At 39.9% G+C, this 22,000-nt stretch overlaps 1 protein-coding gene across 1 annotated transcript; it reads right to left on the bottom strand.

Moving 5' to 3' along the window:
• Nucleotides 1-989: 989 nt before the first annotated feature.
• ACSM4 (acyl-CoA synthetase medium chain family member 4) lies at nt 990-21,080 on the bottom strand. Its single transcript, XM_020281673.2, has 13 exons — nt 20,620-21,080; nt 18,468-18,678; nt 14,608-14,815; nt 12,335-12,478; nt 11,424-11,580; nt 9,655-9,734; nt 7,154-7,277; nt 6,470-6,550; nt 6,226-6,327; nt 5,604-5,731; nt 5,409-5,508; nt 2,603-2,722; nt 990-1,408 (listed from the first exon to the last, which is right to left on the bottom strand). Exons 1-13 carry the CDS (start codon nt 20,818-20,820, stop codon nt 1,322-1,324), a joined length of 1,743 nt encoding a protein of 580 aa, XP_020137262.1. The 5' UTR covers nt 20,821-21,080; the 3' UTR covers nt 990-1,321.
• Between the last annotated feature and the right edge of the window lie 920 nt (nt 21,081-22,000).

Below are 22,000 nucleotides of genomic sequence, written 5' to 3'. Positions count from 1 at the left end.
TCAGTGGACTCACTCCAAGACAAAGATACTTTTATTTTGATAGTGCAAGACAAAAGGACTCTGGGAATAAAATTGGCCATATGCCTACAGAACATACAACTCTAGAGCTGGGTTCCTTTTACTTTGTGAAAGCTGCTACTCTACAGAAAGATTTTGATTTGATAGTTTGCTTTTAATCGCCTTTTGTATTTGTTTGTATTTGGTAAGACCCAGGTGTGATAGAATCTATTCTTTCCCAGCTATAAAATACTGTGTACTCCTGGAATCTGAATTGACTCATTTAAAAATTTGTTTTTAGGTTTATCACCTATTTATTTTCACTGACATTTGAGCATGTTATTTTATAAATGACGAAATTCCAGGGTGGGAATTGAGTGCTTTTTTTTTCCTTTTAGTTTTTTATTTTAAAAAGCCAGTTAAAAAACCCTCTAATGTTGTGGTTGAATAAAATTGTTTTGCTTCATAGAAGAAAGAATGTTAAACTTCATATTTTCAAACCTGTTTCTCTAATGTTAAACATCTTCAAATGGTATTTTTACTTGTATTTTGCTTTTGCTACAGCCAACCATTCAGCTTGTTTTTCATAGTTCTTGATATTTTCAGAAAAATCAAAATAAATTTGTTCCCTAAAAGTTGGTGTTCTGTACTTTTTCTTTCTTTCTCTTAGTAAATCTTTTGATTTATAGTATGTATATATATAATTAAAGATGTTGATATGTCAAATTATGTATCAAAAAAATCATATGCATTGTCCTAAAGCTTTACTCTTAATAAAAAATTAATTGAATAATTAGTACTCCTAAATAATCCAAGTTTTAGATATTTTGCAGTGAATTTCCTTTAGAATGAGGTACAATAAAACTACATAATTCTGTTAAATCCATTATTGGCTTTTGAACTATTCTCCTATTTTAACATTAATACTTTAATCTAAAAGGTGAGGTGTCATAAAGATGTTTGAAGAAATTGTGTTTCCAGCATTTCTCTTAGGATAGTTCTTTATTTTGAATTAATCAGGCACAGGCTAAGTGAAATACAGATTCATTTTGCACTTTCCTTTTTAAGTAATCATTTCACCCCTGCTATTTTAAACACTACAAATCATTTTAATCATTACCTTTCTCAGTTTGGTCATTATAACATTTTCATCCATGTAATTTTATATTTTTACTTTAAGTTTTTGGATAAGTACAAAACAGTTGAGTTTCAACCCAGGAAAAATCTTAGAACATTTTAAGACAGTAGTCACTGAATTCTCAGGAAGCAAATACTAAAAGAAAGCAACCATGTTACTACTTAATCCATCAGTTTTCTTATTAAGCTATGTTCGTCCCCATTCTTGGTCTCTTAAAACATTGCGTTTGATTTTCCCAGTGATGGTCTTCGGGAGTTCTTGAACAAATTCCACCTAATTAACAGAAAAACATTATGAGACATTTGATTCCATTCTGACTTCATCCAACTGTCAGTACAATAGAAGAGCTTTCATGAAACTCGGAGGCTGAATTTTAAAGTCAAGGTTGTCTTAGCTTAAGTTCATTGAATCTTGTGAACACCAGAAACTGGTCCATTTAGATAGGAAGGATGACAATGTAGCTCCATCTTTTAAGGATTTTTAGTGCAAGTTGACTTGAATGCTTTGCCAGAAGAAAAGAATACTACTTTTACCCCATTACTTTTCCTCTAGTTCAAAGTAGACCTACGCCTCTACTGCCTCTGGGCAATGGAGAGGCTACACCTAAATGCAGAAGGTAAAGAAGTTCTTGGCTTTTGAGCTTTTAAGAGTTGAGTCCTAGAGGTTCTGAGGAAGATTTTTTTAGGGATAATTTGGAGTATATACTATTTTCCCCTTCTGCACTGACTTGACTGTAAAATCCTCTATTCCTTTTCCCTGTGACCACTGTATTTAAGTATTCAAAAATGCATTCAAATAATGTTTCTGCAAATCAGAGTCACTGATATAGTGTATTTAATGGAGAAAATGTGAGTAGTTGAAATTAACTACCTTTTGGCTATAATGTTACGACCTGAAATGGAATTCTCATGCGGAGGATCAGCCTATAGGATTCCAGGGTTAGAAGGAAATTGCAGTGCCATCTCTGTGCCTTTATATAGAATTATTTTAATAATCCTTCCTTGAAGATGGTTTCTGGAAAGATTCTGTAGTTTATTTGAATACTATCTTCTTTCTGAGCCTTCAGTGAGGTCAATTGATACTTGAAGGCATGCACTTTACATTTATAGGTGTATCAGGACCAAGAGTACTAAGATAGGTAAATCAGGTGCTGTCCCTAAAGACAAGGCACTTGGTATTTCTTTGCCACCATTTTAAAATCTCATAGGGAATAAGACTAATTCATCCTAGAAAGATTCTTAGTAGTTACTCAGTATTGCAGAATTGATAAAAAGTTCTAGTTTATCATGCATTTGTAGTGTGCTAATATAAATTATTTTAAACTGAAATTCTCAGAGCCAAACAGATTGAAAAAGTATCTTCTACCTATATGATGGGCTACCATAAAGTCAAAATCTAATAAAATCTGTATACTAACTTAGACCCTAGTTTGGTAACACAAACTTAACTTTTGGGCAAAATACTTGCCTTTCTTGGATATTTGTAAGGTGCAGTTGATTTTTTCACATGATCCTGAAGCTCAAGAGTTAATTTCTCTGGGTTGGAGGATTTAAAGGGTGCAGATAAGACAACAAAAGCCTTGACTACCTACAACAGAAAAGTCAATTATTGCTATTTGTTTTTCAGACACATCAAGGTTTTGGAACCAATGCTGAACATAGGTCCTTATTATCTGTGAGCAGCAGCTTGAGTGATGACTGAAAATGTCAGAGATCACCTCTGAAAAAAGCTTGGATACAGTTATAAAGTGAGATTTTTGAGATCTAATTCCAGGTAAATAATTTGTGAGTGTAAGGAGCACAGTGGTTCAGTAAGCCAAGGGCTGAGTCATATTTACATGTCAAGTATGTATTTAACATTTCAATTAGGCTGGTCCTATTTATTATACTGGCAGTCCTTCATTTACAGATGAACACTTGCTCTTTCAAGCCTATACTGGTAGAAGAATGTAGGATGGGACACAGGGAAGTTCTAGAGAACATGTGCTTTGCAGGGAATCTGGGGAGTTCCAGTGGAGGATTCTATATCCTGGGAAATCAACTCTCAGGAAGGATCGATTGATCTATCTCTAATAGGTCATTCTTGCCTTGTATTCTTTCTCTGTAATACTTTTTAAAACCCACCAATTAGGTAATTACTGAGGTTAAGAAGTATAGTTTTGTGAACTAAAATAAAATCTTGAGCCTCCCAGCTGACAGAATGGACCCCCGTTTGGCCAAGGGTACCCCAGAAAAACCTTAAAGCGAGTTGCCTGACATAAGGAGAAGGGAGATTAGACACGCTTAGTTAAGCCCCTCCCTCCTGGAGTTACTCTTTATAATCCTAAAATACTAAATCATGTTAAGGCCTAAGGCCATGTAAGCAAAGATTAAACCAGACCTGCAGCTTACTTAACAGATCACTTGAGTCTCAGTATATCTGCTGTCTTGCTCCTGATTAACAAACTTCCTTAAAACATTCCAAGACTTTAGACAAAGCTTTGTTTCTTTAACGAATTGCAAATGAAAGAATCTTGAAACCCACCTATAACCTGTAAGCCCTCTACTTCGAAATATCCCACCCTTTTTTGAACCAAACTGATACACACCTTCCATGTATTGGTTTATGATTTTATGTGTAACTCCTGTCTCCCTAAAAATACATAAAGCCAAATTGTAACCCAACCAGGGTGGGGCCACTTGCTCAAGGTTTCTTGGGTGTGGCTCTCTGGGCTACAGTTGCACATACTTGGCTCAGAATAAACCTCTTTATTTTATAAAGTTTGGGTTATTTTCCATTGACTGTTTAAATTATTAATTGTACATTGATTCTACTTGGTTTTTACTTCTGCCATTCAGCTGAAAACAGTTATATTGAGAGAATAAGAATGTGGTGGCAGAGGAAACTAATTTGGAGAAAGGAAAAGATGGAAGAGTGGAGGGGATATAGGAAGGAAGAATGTAGGATCCATAGCGTCTCTGCACAGGGAGATACAGAAGGAGAAGGGGGAGGATGCTGATAGACAAACTGTGTTGAAATTTTGCCACTTGCTGAGTCTGTAGGAAACTTCCATGAGGAAAAGAAATTTCTCCCTTCCATACTATAGGGGTTCCTCTTAGAACTAAGGCTACTATTGTCATTGCCAGAGTTCCCTTTCATGAAGTCCTGAATAGCTTTGTGGCACTTGTTTGGGAACCTGGCCACAGTCTCCTTTTTGCATTGTTTCTGTGAGAAAATGTATTCTGAGTTCCATAATTGTGCATTCATTGAAATCTGCTGTTTTTGCTTAGGCAGTACCTGTTCTGCCTTTTTAGTAACAGTACCCCGATATTTTCTATGGAGTATTACCCTAACTTCTCAGTGGGGTTGACACCAACCCTACCTCCAACAACTGACATATGAACCAGGTCTGCCCAGCCAGTCAGCATATACTATTTCTTGGACCACATTAGTCAGAGATGTGATCTAAGATAGGCAGATGAGATCCTGAGAGTTCCTTGAAATGTTTGAAGAGAGAGCTTTTATCTTTCCCTGAAGGGCTGGGAAGGATTGTTAAGCTGTGTAAGTCTGGAGTCTGTTGCTATCAAATAGGAAGAACTTGCTCAAATGGAGCCAGGATAAACAACAGCAGAGCTAAAAATGAAGAAAGACTGTCTTGCCAACTTCGCATGAACCTTGGATATAGCTGTACCTAACTACTTCTCACTTATGTGAGCCAAAACATTTTTTTTAAAACTAAAATCATTTTGAGTTGAGTTTCTGTCATTTGCCACCAAAAGAATCCTAATACACCCCCTTTGGTACACAACTCATTTGTAAATTGATTGCCTAGTGTGTACATTTTTGCCATATGCATGCCGCATAATGAGAATTAAATGACCACTCTTGATTCAGTCTTTACAGTCATCAAATGGACAGAAGTTGAAAATATGAAGCTGCGGGCAGGGCACGGTGGCTCACACCTGTAATCCTAGCACTCTGAGAGTCCAAGGCAGGAGGATCACTTCAGGTCAGGAATTTGAGACCAGCCTGGGCAAGAGTGAGACCCCCATCCCCTGTCTCTACTAAAAATAGAAAAAATTTGCAGGGTTTGGTGGCGTGTATCTATAGTCCCAGCTACTTGGAAGGCTGAGGCAGGAGGATCACTTGTGCCCAGGAGTTTGAGGTTGCTGTGAGCCAGGCTGATGCCACAGCACTCTACCCAGGCAACAGAGTGAGACTCTGTCTCAAAAAAAAAAAAAAAAAAAAGGAAGAAAATATGAAGTTGCTATTTAATTAATGACATCCACTCTACCTCTCCTCGGATTGGATCTGGACTACTGACAACAGCCGATTCAACAACTGCTGGGTGCTCGATGAGTGCACTCTCCACTTCAAATGGCCCAATACGGTACCTGAAGAGGAAAAGAGGCCTTTGATCACTACACCCTCCCAGTAGATCCCCCTCTCTGACAAATCATTGCATTTTAAGAGTGGCAAATGTACAAACCCAGAGGATATAATGACATCATCAGCTCTGCCGACAAACCAGAAATACCCATCACTGTCCATCACTCCTCTGTCTCCAGTGACATAAAAATCTCCTCTTACTGTGGCAGCAGTTTTCTCTGGATTGTCCTAGGAATCAAAGGTGGTGTTTGGGGGTTAGTTTGGTCAGAATAGAGACAAAGATATGGCACCCAGTGAGTGATTAGTATATTACACATACTACTTCTAAAAGAAAAAAAATTTTTAAAAGATAGTTTCTATCCATTTTCCGGGCCTGAAAAAAAAAAAAAAAAGATAGTTTCTAGTAGAAAATATAAAATGTCAAAAAGAGGATGATAAAATGCGAGCCTCTCTTCCACCTCTAGCACCTCTCTGTCTCCACCCCTACCCCTGCCTGTCCAGTTTTCCTTTCTGAGGACAACCATTGCAGCCAGTTTCTTATATATGGGATTTAATCTTTACAATTCTCTTTAGAGTTAGATGATATCCTCCCTGTTTTACAGCTGATGAAATAGACCTGGATTTTGTCACTTGCCCAAGGTTACATAGCAAGACATAGTGGTTATGAAATTTGGACCCCAGTCTTTATTGAAGTATGAATAGCACTTTTTACATCCTCATACCACATATTCAGAGAAGAAAGAGAAGGGTCGTGTAGATTTCAGTCTGAGGGCAATTTCCCCTTCTTTGCCAGGTGGTAGAATATTGCCATTTTCATCTATAATCTAGAATGAAAGAAACAATTCAGGTTCGTAACATTTTCCTTGTCACAAAATGAAAACAGGCTGTGAATAGTTGTATGAGGAACAGCAGAAAACTGTAAACTGTTCTTTCTTCTTTATTGAACCTGATATTTTCTCAACCCACCTGGACATCATAGGGTTCGACTCCTTTCCCCATTGAGCCTGGTTTAATTTCTTGTCCTTTTTGATTGGCACAAATTATTCCCTATTGAGAGGACATGTTTTATATAATTACACAAAAATTGATTTTCTGTAGCCTTTTACATCATGACAATAAAACTCGAGATTCACTTTTGATGGATTTTTCCAGTGTGCAAGCTCATCATCCGAAATATATTATTTTAGATCAATAGTTCTCAAACTTGAGTGTGCATCAAAATCAAGTTTGAGATTCTGGAGCATTGTTTAAACACAGATTGCTGGGCCTCATCACAGAGTTTCTGATGCAGCAGGGTTCTAAGAATTGGTACTTCTACCAAATTTCCAGGTGCTGCTGCTGCTGGTTTGAAAACCACTCGTTTAAACTCCGTTAAGTGCAGCTGCTCAGCTCTGAACCTCACAACCACTAATACCCCTGAGATTTCTCCTGCTTGGGAGGCAGGAGGACCATATGGTACAATCATAATCCTCCTTCAGCCAGCACTAATTGGGCAATTCACAAGTTTTGGAAACTTCTGAGAAGAGGAGGTGTTCTGGGAAACTCCACAAAAATTTAGAGCAGGATGCAGGCATTCAGGGGCTCACTTGACAGTCCTGAGATAGAAAGGCCCCCAATATACTATATGTAAACTTTGCCCTTTAGATATACCACTTCTGTCTGTCCGTAGCCCTCATACAGCTCCAGCCCAGTTTGCTCCTTCCACTGTTCCAGCACCTCTGGGTTGAGTGGCTCCCCTCCTGTCAAGCAGTGCCGCAGCTTCTTGAATTTATATCTGGAGAGACAGAGTTGCACAGGGTCTTTGGGAGGGAAATCTGAGTGGCTTTCACTGGAAGATAGATAATTAGTATGTTTAAGCAACAAGCCTAGAAGCTTGGAGAGTCAGGTCCTAGGGAAGTTCATTCTACAAGTATTTCGAGCACCCACTATATTGCTGGAAATTGTTCTAGGCGGGGGGGGGGGGGGGGGGGGTGTGGGCACGTGTGGAGTTAAGGATGAAAAATATTCTTGACAGAACTTCCATTTTAGCAGATAGAGGAGAATTTAGCTCTTAATGAAGTAGACAGCTAGGAGAAAATACTGAGTGTGATACTAAGTGTTTATTATGAGCCAAATGATATAACAGCTCATACTGATCAAGCAGTTGCTATGTTGTAAAGGCTTTAGTAGAACTCTTCAAATCCTCACAAGTCCTATTTTACAGATGAGGAAGTTGAGGCTCAGAGAGGTTAAAGAATTTGCCAAAGGCCTCCCAAACAACTGCTGAGTTGGATACTCCGTGCCATGAACTTCCCACTTGTTAGGCTGATCTCACCAAGCACAGCCCATGCATTGAATTCTCACCACAACCCTGTGGGGTGGCTCTTAGTCCTGTCTTTTGTTTTCTTTTCTTTTTTTTTTGTTTTTTTTGTTTTTTGAAAGTAAACAGCGAAGGAAAGTCCTGTCTTTTGGATGGAGTTGACGGAATGTTTAGCAAGGTCATCTTGAGTATCTGAAGTCACACTATTAGTAAGTAGTAAATCCCTGCCTGTTTGGAGGACTTGAGCTTTGGAGTTTGAGCTTTTAACGACTGGCCTTCCCGGACTCAGGTGAGAAAGCCTGGACCAATCTGATTCTCATATAGTGAGTGCCAAATGAGTGGGAGGGTGTGGGTAGAACATAAGTTGTGCATACTCAAAATGCAAGGTGCTCACATTTTGGGGGGTCACAGAGGAATTGACACTGACTAGGAAAAGAATATTCATCTGCTTGATTCTGTCTCTCATAGCAGTTTCCTCCTGGGGAGGGAACAGAGGATGGACAAGCCTGTACTACTTAAATTGTTTCTCTCACCCCATGTACTGAAGTAATTAAATAACTATACATTGCAACTCTACTGCAGGTCCAGCTGACTTGGCTAAATTGAATATAACCTTCAAGTCCTAAACTTCAATAGCTTCTCTTTAGGGCAGTATAAATGTACTTGAGGGTTTTTTTTTGTTTGTTTGTTTGTTTTTATTTTCCTTTCTTTGTAATAGCTGATTTTAAATGACAGTGTTTCTAAAAGAGTGGTATTTGGGAACAAGGTTGTTTTGTTTTGTTTTTTTGAGTGGGAGTTCTGGGACCATAGGGCTTTAGTTCTCCCCAGGAAAATGTCCAGTTGCCCCTAGAGGTTATTCCAAGGGTTCTTTAAATGAAGGGACAATTTTGCCCCCCAGGGGACATTAGGAAACACCTAGGGACATTCTTTTTCTTTCTTGAGACAGAGTCTCACTCTGTTCCCCGGGCTAGAGTGCTGTGGCGTCAGCCTAGCTCACAGCAACTTCAAACTCCTGGGCTCAAGCGATCCTTCTGCCTCAGCATCCCAAGTAGCTGGGACTATAGGCATGCGCCACCATGCCTGGCTAATTTTTTCTATATATTTTTAGTTGGCCAATTAATTTGTTTCTATTTATAGTAGAGAGTGGGTCTCACTCTTGCTCAAGCTGGTTTCAAACTCCTGACCTTGAGCTGTCCTTCCACCTCAGCCTCCCAGAGCGCTAGGATCACAGGTATGAGCCACCACGCCCCGCCCTAGGGACATTTTTTTTTTTTGAGACAGAGTCTCGCTTTGTTGCCCAGGCTAGAGTAAGTGCTGTGGTGTCAGCCTAGCTCACAGCAACCTCCAACTCCTGGGCTCAAGCAATCCTACTGCCTCAGCTTCCCAATTAGCTGGGACTACAGGCATGTGCCACCATGCCCGGCTAGTTTTTTATATATATATTAGTTGGCCAATTAATTTCTTTCAATTTATAGTAGAGACGGGTCTCGCTCCTGCTCAGGCTGGTTTTGAACTCCTGACCTTGAGCAATCCACCCGCTGCCACCTAGAGTGCTAGGATTACGGGCGTGAGCCATCTCGCCCAGCCCCTAGGGACATTCTTGATTCTTACAAATGGGGCATGGTGGTGCTAATGGCATCTAGTAAGTAAAAGCCAAGGATGCTGCTCAATATCCTATAATGACTAGGACAGCCACTCCCCACTCCTATCATGACACAGAATTATTTGGTCCAAAATATTGATAATGGCATGACTAAGAAACCCTGGGCTACCCTTTGCTGAAAAGGGGAGATCTGTGATGCTGGGTGGTAGCTTTCGTTTGTGGTTCAAATAGAGATTTCTGCCCAAGTACCTCTTAAGGTCTTTTTGCACAAGCATCCGGTATACAGTGGGAGCGCTGCACAGGGTCGTGATGGGATAAGTTGTAAGCGTCTGGATGATGGAGAAAGACACACATGTTAGAAGTGGTGAGTCAAAGGCCATGACGAGAACTAATGTGTATAGCCTCTTATTCTCTTTCGTTAACATACGCCTGTCTCAAGGTCACTACCCGGAATAAGAAAGCAAATGTTCATCAGTTATCACTAGTGACTGGGTGTCTGTTGGGAATTTCCAGTTACTGGAAAGAATATGTGTATGTTACAGAAACAGACATACACAATCAAATTCAACAAGTGAATTTGAGAACAACCCAAAATGTGAACTGGTTTATTCTACCTTGGGGCTGCAAGTTACCTTTCATGGTGGAATCTAGTAACGTCCTGACCGTATATTCACGTATACTACAGACTGAGTGTATAATATCAGCTAACCCACCAGAGCCTTTCCAGCACCATTCCTATAAAATACATCAGTCATTTTGAGTGGATTGAATAAATACAGAAATAGGCATTTTTCAGGCCTTTTCTTAATTGTTTAAAATTTTCTGGCCTCTCTATACCTCCAGTTCTTTAAATCAAATAATGACTTAGGCATTTTAAATCTAGAAAAATACTAACGTTTTAGAGATCCTCTTTTGGAGAAGTTCCACCATGTCACTTTATATATTGACAGTTTACATTAGATTTAAGCATTTGGGAGAAGGCTCTCAGAATGTATGTCTGGGTTATCTGGATTGTCACGTTAAAAACTATTTGGATTGTCATGGATTAGAAGTAAATTTTCATCTGTAAGTGAGCATTTCTTCTGTGTGTACCTGCTCCCTTATTCTAATTGTTTTTATGTAGTGTGGTGTGTATATCTAAGACTAGCATAAGTCTATAAAGGTTTTTGTTGCACTTAAAATACACACATTATCTTTGTGAAACAAAAGTATCATTCTTGTTTTATAAAGGTAGGTTTTAAAACAGCAAAGTTAATTTATTAACTTCGTGCCACTTTGTAAACATGATTTATGGTTCCTAGTTCTTAGGTTAGCCTACATTTCTGTTAAGACCCTTAAACTATCTTGTCAGACCAGTTAGCAAAATAACAGGGTGAACAGGTTTTATTCACATAGATATGGTATATACTTAATAATATATATTTCATTGAACTTAATTGATTTTTCATGGTTCAACAATTGGCCTGAATCATATTTTTCTAAAGGCTAAAAAAAAATTGGAGTATCCAATACCTCAATCTAGCCATCTCTGGCTGAGAGGGTAGGGCATGCCTGGTTTCCAGAAGAGTACTGGGTTCTGAGACTTAACAATGTGAGAAGCTTAGAGTAGGGGGAGAATGGAAGGAGCTACTCTGGGAGAAAGGCAGCCTCATCTTTAATCTCCTCAGACTTATCAGCTATTATCTTTGTTTCACTGAATCAGAAATGAAAATATTTGTTTAGACTGGAGACTTCTATTATTTAGAACCAGGCTGTTAAGCAGCCACAGATTTAGCAACATTAGCAAGTCCTGAGCAATTCGAAGCATAAGTATGGGTTTCATGCTTGACAGTATTGTGGTGTTCCCCCTTCACTCTGTTAAATACATGTTAAAACCCAAGTCCCTGGAAACTTTCCTTCTTAAAAAGAATGATTTCCAAAAACCCAAAAGCCCTGTATTCTGAAGGATCCTTCCTTTGTGGTTTTTGTGGGAGATGAGGAAAGCTCTAAAGATATATGGAGTGGAGGTCACAACTTACATGTAGGAAGGTGTCTGTGTCAAATTGGGCCATCCGGTGCACAAAAACACAGCTTCCCTGAAGCCAGGAAGAAAATGTGCTGCCAATGGCGGCTTTTATCCAGCCTGTGTCCGACATGTTCCATATGATATCTGAGGACTTCAAGTCCAACCAATATCTAAATGTTATGAAGAAGCAACAAAACAGATCAAAAATAATAAAATAAAATAAAAAAACAAGAAAACAGACAAACTGGTGTCTCTTAGGAGGGACCTTGCCCCAGAACCTGAAAGGCTACAGAAAAGGGTCAAAGGAAGCCCCAAGGGATTCTATCTCCACTTTTCCTAGAGAGTTTTTTTTCAGAATCCTAGGTTGTCTGAGAGTAGTGGGGCAGTCTGGGTGTGGCATGATATTTTGAGTTTGTCCATTGATGCAACAAATGTTTATTGTGCTGAGCACTGTTCTACAGCAGCGAGCATGACAGGCCAGATCTCTGCTCTCATTTTAGGGAGACAGATAGTGAGAAAGTACACAATAAAGTGAATTAAATATACTATTAAATATCATAATTTCAAATAGTGATAAGTACTACAAGGAAAGGAAAATAAGACAGGGTAATGTGACAATTATAGGATAGCCTTTCTTTTAGAAAGACCTTTCTGGGTAGGTAAATTTTTACCTGGCAATGAGGAGAGGGAGCCAGACATGCTGTTATAGGATTGCATCAGTGTCAGTTCCTAAGCTCTTGCTTCATCAGTTGGTTAGATGGTGCTGTTTACTGAGCTAGGGTCGGGCAGGGGCTTTAAGAGTTCTGTTTTGTAGATGTTGTATTGGAGATACAGCCGTTTGAGGACAGGTGTCAGGCAGTTGGATAGACATATTGGAATCTCATGGGGAAGTTCACCAAAAACAAATTGAGTTTTTCTCCCTACCTTCCAGCAAGTGTGTACCCAATTCCGAGGCTGCTCTGAGAGTGCTGGGCCATCTTAGGAGAGCCTGTGGTCCCACTGGTGAAATAAATGGCCATTGGTTCTTGACTTCCTGTTTGCACACAGCTGTGCTCTTCAGATGCTGATCTGCAAAATATTAGCCCCAAGATGAAATGGCGGACCAGTTTAACTCTGAAATTTCTTTTGTTCGGCTGCTTATGCTGCTGCTGCTGCTCCTTCTCCTCTGCATCCTCCTCCTCTTCCTTCTCTCTCTCTCACTCTCCCTCTCTCTCTCTCTTTCTCTCTCTCTCTTTCTTTTTTGTTAAATTTCATCTGTAGGCCAAATAGATAGCCAAGATATTTTCCAGTATTAATAACAAAGGAACATGCATTTATTTATTTAAACATTTTTTCCAGTGCTTCTTAAAAATCTATGAATTTTTAAAAATCGGCATGGAATCTTTGTGAATTTCTATTAACATTTCAGGAGTCTTTATTATTTAAAGGAAGATCTTTTGGCATTTGAATCAACCTTTTTTTTTTTCAAGACAGAGTTTCACTTTGTGACTAGGCTAGAGTGAGTGCCATGGCATCAGCCTAGCTCACAGCAACCTCAAACTCCTGGGCTCAAGGGATCTCCTGCCTCAGCCTCCCAATGAATCAAACTTTTTAATAATTTTTGTTCAATATCTTCAACATCTCTAGCAGACGCAGCCAGTTGCTTACTAAATAGCTATCCCCTTCTTTCTTTGCACTAATAACATTCTTATTTTGTTCGGGTATCAGGCAGTCATGTGTTTCAGGGAGGACTGTTTCTGTGTAACTTCTGGGGGCAATTCTTGATTAACTTAAGACAGTCGTGGTCATTCCTTCCCTTACCAGTGATCGGTTTAAGAATGGGAACATGCAATATAAGGCTTTTATTTCCTTGTTCTAAAAAGTGTCTTTAGGAAGGGATGCTTTCTTCTCCCACCCCACCCATCCTGTTTGCTGGCCTTTGGATATTGTGAAAGTACAGGATGCCTGGTGGTACCCTAGCCATGCTGGGATCCTACAGAGGATGGCACGATGGAAAGCTGAATGAATCTGAGTCCATGTTAACTCCATCGAACCACTGAACTAACCAACTTTCAGTCCACCCTACCTCTGTACTTATTTGCGAGTAATACAAATAGAATTATTTGTATTGCTTAAGTCGTTTTTACTGGGATTACTAAAATCAAAAACATTCTAACTGATAACAATCTGTGTTAAGATTGTCTACATAGATAGCTCCAGCAATTCCTTCCATCCCTGTACAGCTATGCCATTTCCTCATGGAAGGGTAGAACATAGGTTCTCTTGCCTTGAATCTGGGCTGGGCTTATGACTTGTTTCGAGGGCTACAGTGTAGCAGAAGTTCTGGGACTTTTCAGCCCAGGCCTAAAGAGGCTTCTAGTTTTCACTTTCTCCGGGGCTGGTGGGGAATGAGTGGGGCCGTAGTGGTGCAAACTTGGCCACCATATAAAGATGTTCAGACTGTCTTGCTGGAGACAGAGGCCATGTGCAGGAGAACTGAGGTTCTTCCGTTGACAGCCAGCACCAAAGCCTGACTTGTAGATAAAGCCGCCTTGGAATCTCCAGCCTCAATCAAACTCATGTGGAACAGAGACTTGCTGACCCCCAGAAACATGAGCAAAGAAAATGATAGTTATTTTTACTACTGAGTTTTGGGATGGTTTTATTATTCGGTGGTGGATAACTGATACAATATCTAAGAATTTTTGAGACTTCTGTATCATATTTTTAATTTCCCTGGTTGAAGAGAACAGATTAAGGATGCCCTTTTATAATAATTCATCTTGATGATGAATAAGATTATCATTGAAACTGTAAAACAAGGAGGACTGATTATAAACATACACTATCTTGTCAACAATAATTTCATGAAAATATGAAGCAGCCAGGCAGAAGGAACAACACGTGCAAATGTCCTGAGCTAGGGCACATTTGAGGAATAAAAGGGAAGGTGGTGGGAGATGTGGTCCAGGAGCTAGGCAAGGGCTAAGCCATGCAGGATACTCATCACAGGCCATATAAGAAGCAGAAAAATATAGGCAGAGCTACATCCTTTCTTTCTGCCCTTAGATCCTTTTAATGGGCAATCCTTCTTTTCTAGGAAGGAGCCCAGCTCAACTTACAGTGTGGCTGAGTCCTTGGAGGCAAGGGGAATCTTTAGATGTACCTGTCATTTGTGTTGTTGTTGGCACTGCAGACAAACTGGGGAAAATACTCACTGAAATAATTCCTGGAAGCTGAGCCACCCATTCCGTGCATGTGGAGACACCAGGAGCTTGGTCTTCAGGTGGGGACACTCCGACACAATGGACTCCACTGCCAGGGCCACCTCCTCACTGGCCACAATGCATTTGGCCTTGGATGCTTGGAGCCGGTAGAGGATGTCTTTTGCTGTCAACTGGGTTGTCCCTGGCATGAAGACAAGCCCTGGGAAAAGACAGAGGGTCCTGAGCTGAACAGAACTGCTGTCCATTAGGTAAGACTTCGTAGACTGTGGAAAACCTGGCCTTGTGCCTGGGTGGGGAGGAGCTTCAGAGTGGAGCCTTCAGCTACCCCTGCCTTGGTTCCCAGGGACATCCCACAGGATGGATCACGGGGAAGTCCTTATAACATGGTTTTGGAGTCTGACAGACCGTGGGTCTAATCCTGGCCTTGTAACTCACTAGCTTTGTGACTTTCATCTCTCTGTGTCTTCCTTTCCTTATCTGTTAAAGGGGGTTAATAATAGTAAGTGTCTTGCATACAGTAGGCATTAGAATGGTGGGCCATTATTATAACATTTTATGTAACATTTGAATCATTATTATGCAACACTTGAACAGCACTTTACAGCTTTTAACACATTTGTATAAATATGTCATTTAGGCCAGGTGCGGTGGCTCACACCTGTAATCCTAGCTCTCTGAGAGGCTGAGGCGGGCGGATTGCTCGAGGTCAGGAGTTTGAAACCAACCTGAACAAGAGTGAGACCCCGTCTCTACTATAAATAGAAAGAAATTAGTTGGCCAACTAATATATATAGAAAAAATTAGCTGGGCATGGTGGCGCATGCCTGTAGTCCCGGCTATGGCTACTCGGGAGGCTGAGGCAGCAGAATTGCTTGAGCCCAGGAGCTTGAGGTTGCTGTGAGCTAGGCTGACACCATGGCACTCACTCTAGCCTGGGCAACAAAGTGAGATTCTGTCTCAAAATTAAAAAAAATTAAATAAATAAATAAATATGTCATTTAATCCTCTGAACCAATGGTCTTTAAAGAGAGTCTTGCAAGACAATCCATTGGGAATGAGAAAAGAAAATAATGGAATTTTTAAAAAATGATTGAGATACTAGAATTGTCTTTATGTTTTTATATCATTTGTGTCTATGTTTTATAATATGCATACTATATTAATGCAGTAGAACAACATAAATCACTATGTTTAGGTAAGGAGATATGCATCCTAAATATTTTTATCGACAGATTGTATAACCAAATCTGCCTGGAGACCTCTGTTTTCAGCAACCCTGGTCAGTCCATGCAGTGTTGCCATTTGATGGAATATGAGATTTGGTCAGAGCTGATGAGTGGGAGAGCCAGGCCTCAAATCTGTGGATCCCAGGGGCCTGGCATCATTGAGGTTTGTCTAGACCACTTTGGCAATGCTTAATTTATCCCACCTCCTTGCTTTAGCCTAAATATTGGCTGGAGATGAGCCTCATTTTAAGGTACCATTTCCTTATGGGAAGTACATATATGGCAGAATCAGATGCAAAAGGGAGAGAAGGTAGTTTGCACTTTCTAAAGTGAATCGATGGGAAGAAAGTGGAGTATATGTTAAGTATTACAGATAACCACTACTATTTATTGAACACTTGTTATATGCCTGGTATTGCACTTAAAATTAATTCCAGTGTATAGAAGACAACTTGCCCAAGGGTTATAAAGTCAGTAAGTGGCAGAGCCATAATTCAAAGGTACATTCCCAGACTCCCAAGCCCTGTGCTATATACCAGACTGCTTATTTCTTGGTGAGTTCCCTGAAGGTAGCTAAATAGGGAGATGTGGAGTTGAATTCTTACAAAGGAGACTTTATTTTATTGAATATATTTTAAAAGCTTTCAGATGTCATCCCCTCTTGAGAAGATGTATAAATACATGAGGATAAGGAAGTTAAGAAAACACCTTAGAGGATCTCAGGATATTCACTCAATATAAAAATATAAGATTATTTATTTTACAAATCACTTAGTCTTAATGACTTGTGATGTGAATGTGTTCAATGGGTAGACCTCTAGCTTCTGGACTGAGAGAAGTTTTCTTCTGTTAGATTTCAGGTAGCAGATATCTTAAACTTTACTGCATATACTTTACAGCAAAAACCAAAATGTTTTGCCATGTGATGTAGTACAAGCAATCTCAATATTCACAGAGAAGATTTAATACTTCTAAGTTAGAAACATAATCCTCAGCTGATTGCTTTACATTTAGTTACCCAAGTGGTGTTTTTTTAACCACCCAGCTTGTGTGTTCATTTTTCATTAGTATTTCATACATTAAGTAGCATTAAGTACATGATTTTATGATAAATATACCAAACCACCCTTAATCTTCTCTCAATCCACAATTTGTTTTGCATTTGCAAGTTTTATATATTGCTGTTTTTATTTAATATTGGCAATAAGAACATTTTTCAACACTATTCTGAAAGCCTTATAATCATTCTTTTAGTAATATTTTATCATTTAATATCCTTTATTGAAGATTATTTAGGAGTAAAAGGTTATATGAACTTTTCAGTGATATTCCAAGGTCAGATGCCATAATTTCAATAAGCAATAAACACACTTCAGCTATCATTAAATACATTAAATATTAAATATTAATTAATCTCAGCTATAATCTCAGCTAAGTTATACATTATTTAATAATTTCTATATAAGTTCTCAATTGTTACTCTTACTAATGATACTGTAACAAATATATTTTTATTCTCTATAATATTTTATCCTTTGGTATTCTTATTTATTAATTGATTTATTGTTTTATTTTGCTTTTGAGACAGCATCTTGCTGTCTCCTGGGCTAGAGTGCAATGGCATCATCAAAGCTCACTACAACCTCAAACTCCTGGACTCAACCAATCCTCCTGCCTCAGCCTCCCAAGTAGCTGAGACTACAGGCACACACCACCATGCCCAGCTAATTGTTTTACTTTTTGTAGAGATGGGTAGTCTCACTCTTACTCAGGCTAGTTTCCAACTCCTGGTCTCAAGTGGTCCTCCCACCTTGGTCTCCCAAAGTGCTGGGTTTACAGGCATGAGGCCCTGCACCTGGACTATTTTTAACTGACTTATAAACAGTTGTCATGTTTTAAAGCAGGAATTGGCAAACTTTTTTGATAAATGGCCAGATAATACATATTTTAGGCCTTGTAAGCTATAGTATTTCTGTCTCAATTAGCAGTTCTGCTGTTGTGGAACAAAAGAAGCCATAGACAATATATAAAATAAATGAGCATGGCTGTGTTCCATTAACAAGTGGCCAACCCATAGGCCAGGGTTTGCTAACTCCAGTCCTAGAGGGGAAAAGAATCCTGTTGGAATTTTTATTTGGGGTGTATTATAAATTAGTATTAATACCTTGGGAGAAAGTATGTTATCGAATACATTAAATATTAATGCATTGAATACATCTCACGTTAGGGAGAACCCAAATATGTTCAGAGAAGTAAATTCTGGAACATCTAGATGAACATGTCATATGTAATCTAGCCAGCTACTGCAAAGATGCATTGGTACTCACATGTTCTTTTATATATCTTTGTGTGTAAAACCTAATTGCATAGTGTTGTAACTGTATGACTTTTGGCAAGCTTCTTAACTTCTCTGAGCCTTGGTTTCCTCTTCTGTAAAACAGTTATCACAATAATACCTACCTCTTAAGGTCATTATGATAATATTACTACATTATGATTGTCTAATTTCACCTCTTTTTCTGTCTACTCTAAGTACTATTTTAGTCAGAGCTAACATTTCAGAAAACATTCGAGTTTCAATCTCTCTTTCTGTATGATTTAGAAGTGTTAAATATCGGCACTGACCTGTTCGCATGCAAGCCACATTTACCAGCCACCACTCAGGGATTCGGGGCAGAATCACAACCACCCGGTCTCCTCTCTGCAGGCCACAGGGCTTGGTAAGTACGTTGGCTGTCTTTCGGGACAAAGAACCCAGCTCTCTGAAGCTCCATTTCACCTCGTCCCCTTTGCCATTCACCCACCACAGGGCTGGGTTGGCTGGTCTCTCCCCTGTCTGGCCAGGGCCATGTGGGAAAGAAAAGAGTAGGTTTACAAGGCTGGTTACCAGGTAGGTGGAGCACTTGCCATTTCTCCCCCTTAGCATCTGTTCTTGTGCATGCTGGGAACAGCACCCCAGCATATCTTTGGGGGAATTGCTCCTCTCTTATTGAACACAGCCTTGGCAAGACGACCCATCAGGGTGCTTACCCATCCCTGACTCATAGGAGGGCATGTGACCAAAGTTGGGCCAATCAGACCTTCTCTTCCTGGACTTTGACTTTCTGAGAGGAACCAAAAGATAGAACATGGTTAGAGCAAAACCTGTCTATGGGCTGTTGGTGCCTATGCATTCCCAGGGAGCTGTCCTGGTTCCTGTCCTCACCAAGATTGACTCGTTAGCTTCCAGTCCAATTTTTTGGGCTCTCCTGCATTTCTAGAATAAATTTATTTCTTGCTTAAGTTATTTGGTCATCAATTATTGGGTCCCATTCACATAACCTTAATGGATGTACTAAGTTTGAGTTTGATTAGGAACCTGACATCTGTTTGTACCCAAAGGCTGAGATGTGGGTTTCACAGGTCACAGGAGCAGAGTGGCATGTGGCATCAATTGATTGATTGATTTCTGGAGGAAACGTCTCTCCCACCATCCTACAAAGCAAGTCATCTATACTGCAAAACCTCTTTGCTTTATATTTTACCTGGAGAAAAATTACTTCCCTTTCTTCCCCCACCCGAAAGTGGGGGTACTCTTCCTAGTTGAAAAATACTTCAAAGCCCAGTTGACATTTCAGTCTGTCTGTGAGCCTTTCTTGGCATCCTCTTTAGTTTTTCATCTACTTCTCTGTGTTCCTTCAGCATTGTGCTTATGTTCCAGGTGACTCCATTACACTGTATTGTATTACAGATGTGTCCCTGCCCTGTGGATCTAAGCTCCATAAGATCAGGGACTTGGTTCAGGTTCTTTTGGAGCTGTATGACCTTAGGTAAGTAGCTTAACTTCTGTAAGGTTAAGTTCTTTATCCACAAACCCCCCACAGTGGTTATAGGGATTTAATGAAATAATATAGGTCAGTATTTCACAATCTTTTGTTGTTTGAGTATCACTATTTCTGCCAGATATGTCTGCACCTGTGCCATTGTACTTTGTGCATATTTGTTTACATTTACTCACTTGTACGTATTATACTTAAGAAGGAAACTGCACTTAATCAGCACCATAGCTGGAAAATCAGTACCACTTGCTAAAAGTAAGTTACTGAAAAATAAATATATTGAAAACAAAACTATGCTCCCTCTGTTCGAATGAGAATTTAGTCAAGTGTTAGGTGTTAAGGACACAATGGCATTCAAAGAAGGCCTTCTCCCTCTATTTATCAGGAAGGATTGATTCAATGTTATTTAATACCTTGTGTATCCAGCACCTAACATTACCTTCTGAACCACAGATCCTGCAGGTCACTTTGATAAGCATTGATAGGTAGAGTGTTTAGCTCAGTGCCTGGCCAAGATAGGGATGAGTAAGCAGGGATTTCATCCTGAGGCTGCACTGCAAATATTCTGTAAGGCTTGCTTGCTTTACTCTTCTCAATCTCTGATTCTCTCCTAAATACTCCAAGGATAGCAATATCCATAAAACCAAAGCTCAAAATTACTGATTTTTGGATATGACTGTGACCAGCCCAAACACAAGGAGCTGTCATGAGGGACTTTGAAAAAAGAGAAGGTAAAGAAGTGAGAAACCACAGTGGGAGAGGGTGGGGTGAGGAGACTCCAGAGAAAGGCAGACATAAGTGGTTTAGCATCTAAGATCTTCCCTGGAGAGAAAAACAAAGGAAACCAAGGGAGTGAAAGAATTGCAATGAAATTGATCAGTGGACCACAGAACAGGGAAATGGAAGACTGGGAGATAAGTGAACACCAAGCCTCCAACGGAAGCCCATCTATCTCATACCTTCTCCTTTTGCGACCACTGGTCCAACACATCCCCAGCAAAGTTAAAGTTCTTAGGCAACGGCTTGTCATAGCGATTTATGGCCTCAAGATCAGCAAGAGTCAGAGGCGTCCAAAGCTGGTGATCTCTGTGAAAGTGACGGCCAGGGGGCTTAGCGAGCCAGATGAATCTGAATGTCTGGTAGCGGAAAAAAATCTTCATGATTCTCAATGGACTTTGTCTTCTGCTATGGATGCAGAAGTGCCACAGTCTGTGGAGAGAGAGGCGTGGAGAGTGTCAGTCTTTTTCAGTGCTCTGCGGTACGATTGGGAGGTGGGCCTGTGACTCCGTGCACCTGGCAAGTTGGGAAACAGACAAAGAACACCCATACTTCTTCAGAGCCACTCCTGTTAGACACTGACAGGTCTCCCTGCCACTAGCCTCTTCCTCTTCATTCTGCCTATAACCAGATTAGCCTAAAACTTTCCCACAACCGTAGAATTGTCAAGCTCCCATCTCCTGTCCCTGCCTTCTCACCAACCAAACAACAGACACATACTAAATCTGCTACCTGGAGTGGTGTTCAAGGTCTCCTTCCATCTGCCTCATGCTCTGTTCTAACTGTATTTGGTAATGCCTCTACTGGAATTTCTTTTCTGTAAAAGCCGCCCATTCACTTTTCATGAATGTCCATTTCTACCGCTAAGAGTTGGCCTGTCATTCCTCTTGCTTCTAGTTATCCTGCCCTCCTTTCCCCTTCAGTCCTCCATTATGATTGGTTAGGAACCTGGGTTTAAGGCCTGGCTCAGCCATTTTCTGGCTGTAGGACTTTGAGCAAACTACTTATTTCCCTGCACCTCAATTTTCTCATCTGCAAAATTGGGAATATATATTAATAGTGCCTCCCTACCAGGGTTATTGTGAGGATTTAATAAGATAATATATATAAAATACCTAGAAGGCCTAACTTGTAAATATTGACTTTGAAAAATTAATTACTGCTATTATTTAGATTCTTTTCGTCTTTCTTTCTTTCTTCTTCTTCTTCTTTTTTTCTGAGATCCAGTCTTGCTTTGTCAACAGGGCTGGAGAGCAGTGGTGCTATCATAACTCATTACAGCCTCAAACTCCTGGGCTCAAGTGATCCTTCTGTCTCAGCCTCCTAAGTAGCTGGGACTACAGATGCCACCATGTCTGTCTAAGTTTTTTATTTTTTGTAGAAATAAGGTCTCACTACATTGCCTTGGCTGGTCTCAAACTCCTGGCCTCAAGTGATCCTCTTGCCTCAGCTTCCCAAAGTGCTAGGATTACAGGCATTAGCCACCATGCCCAGCAAAAATGTTTCTATTAGTATTATTATGGCACATTTTCATGAAACAGTCTTACAGTATGAATCAGGAGA

The sequence above is a fragment of the Microcebus murinus genome, chromosome 19, assembly GCF_040939455.1.
Source record: "Microcebus murinus isolate Inina chromosome 19, M.murinus_Inina_mat1.0, whole genome shotgun sequence".
NCBI lineage: Eukaryota > Metazoa > Chordata > Mammalia > Primates > Cheirogaleidae > Microcebus > Microcebus murinus.
The sequence above is the reverse complement of the archived record's forward strand: the minus strand, read 5'-3'. Positions and strand labels throughout refer to the sequence as shown.

Excerpts from the sequence above, each read along its gene's own strand:
- ACSM4 (XM_020281673.2), bottom strand. The coding sequence starts at position 20,820 with ATGAAGATTTTTTTCCGCTACCAGACATTCAGATTCATCTGGCTCGCT. Across the intron at positions 12,479-14,607 it reads AGCTTCCAGGAATTATTTCA|ATCAGCATCTGAAGAGCACA; the intron begins GTGAGTATTTTC and ends AATATTTTGCAG. Across the intron at positions 2,723-5,408 it reads CAGATCCAATCCGAGGAGAG|GTAGTCAAGGCTTTTGTTGT; the intron begins GTAGAGTGGATG and ends TTTCTGTTGTAG.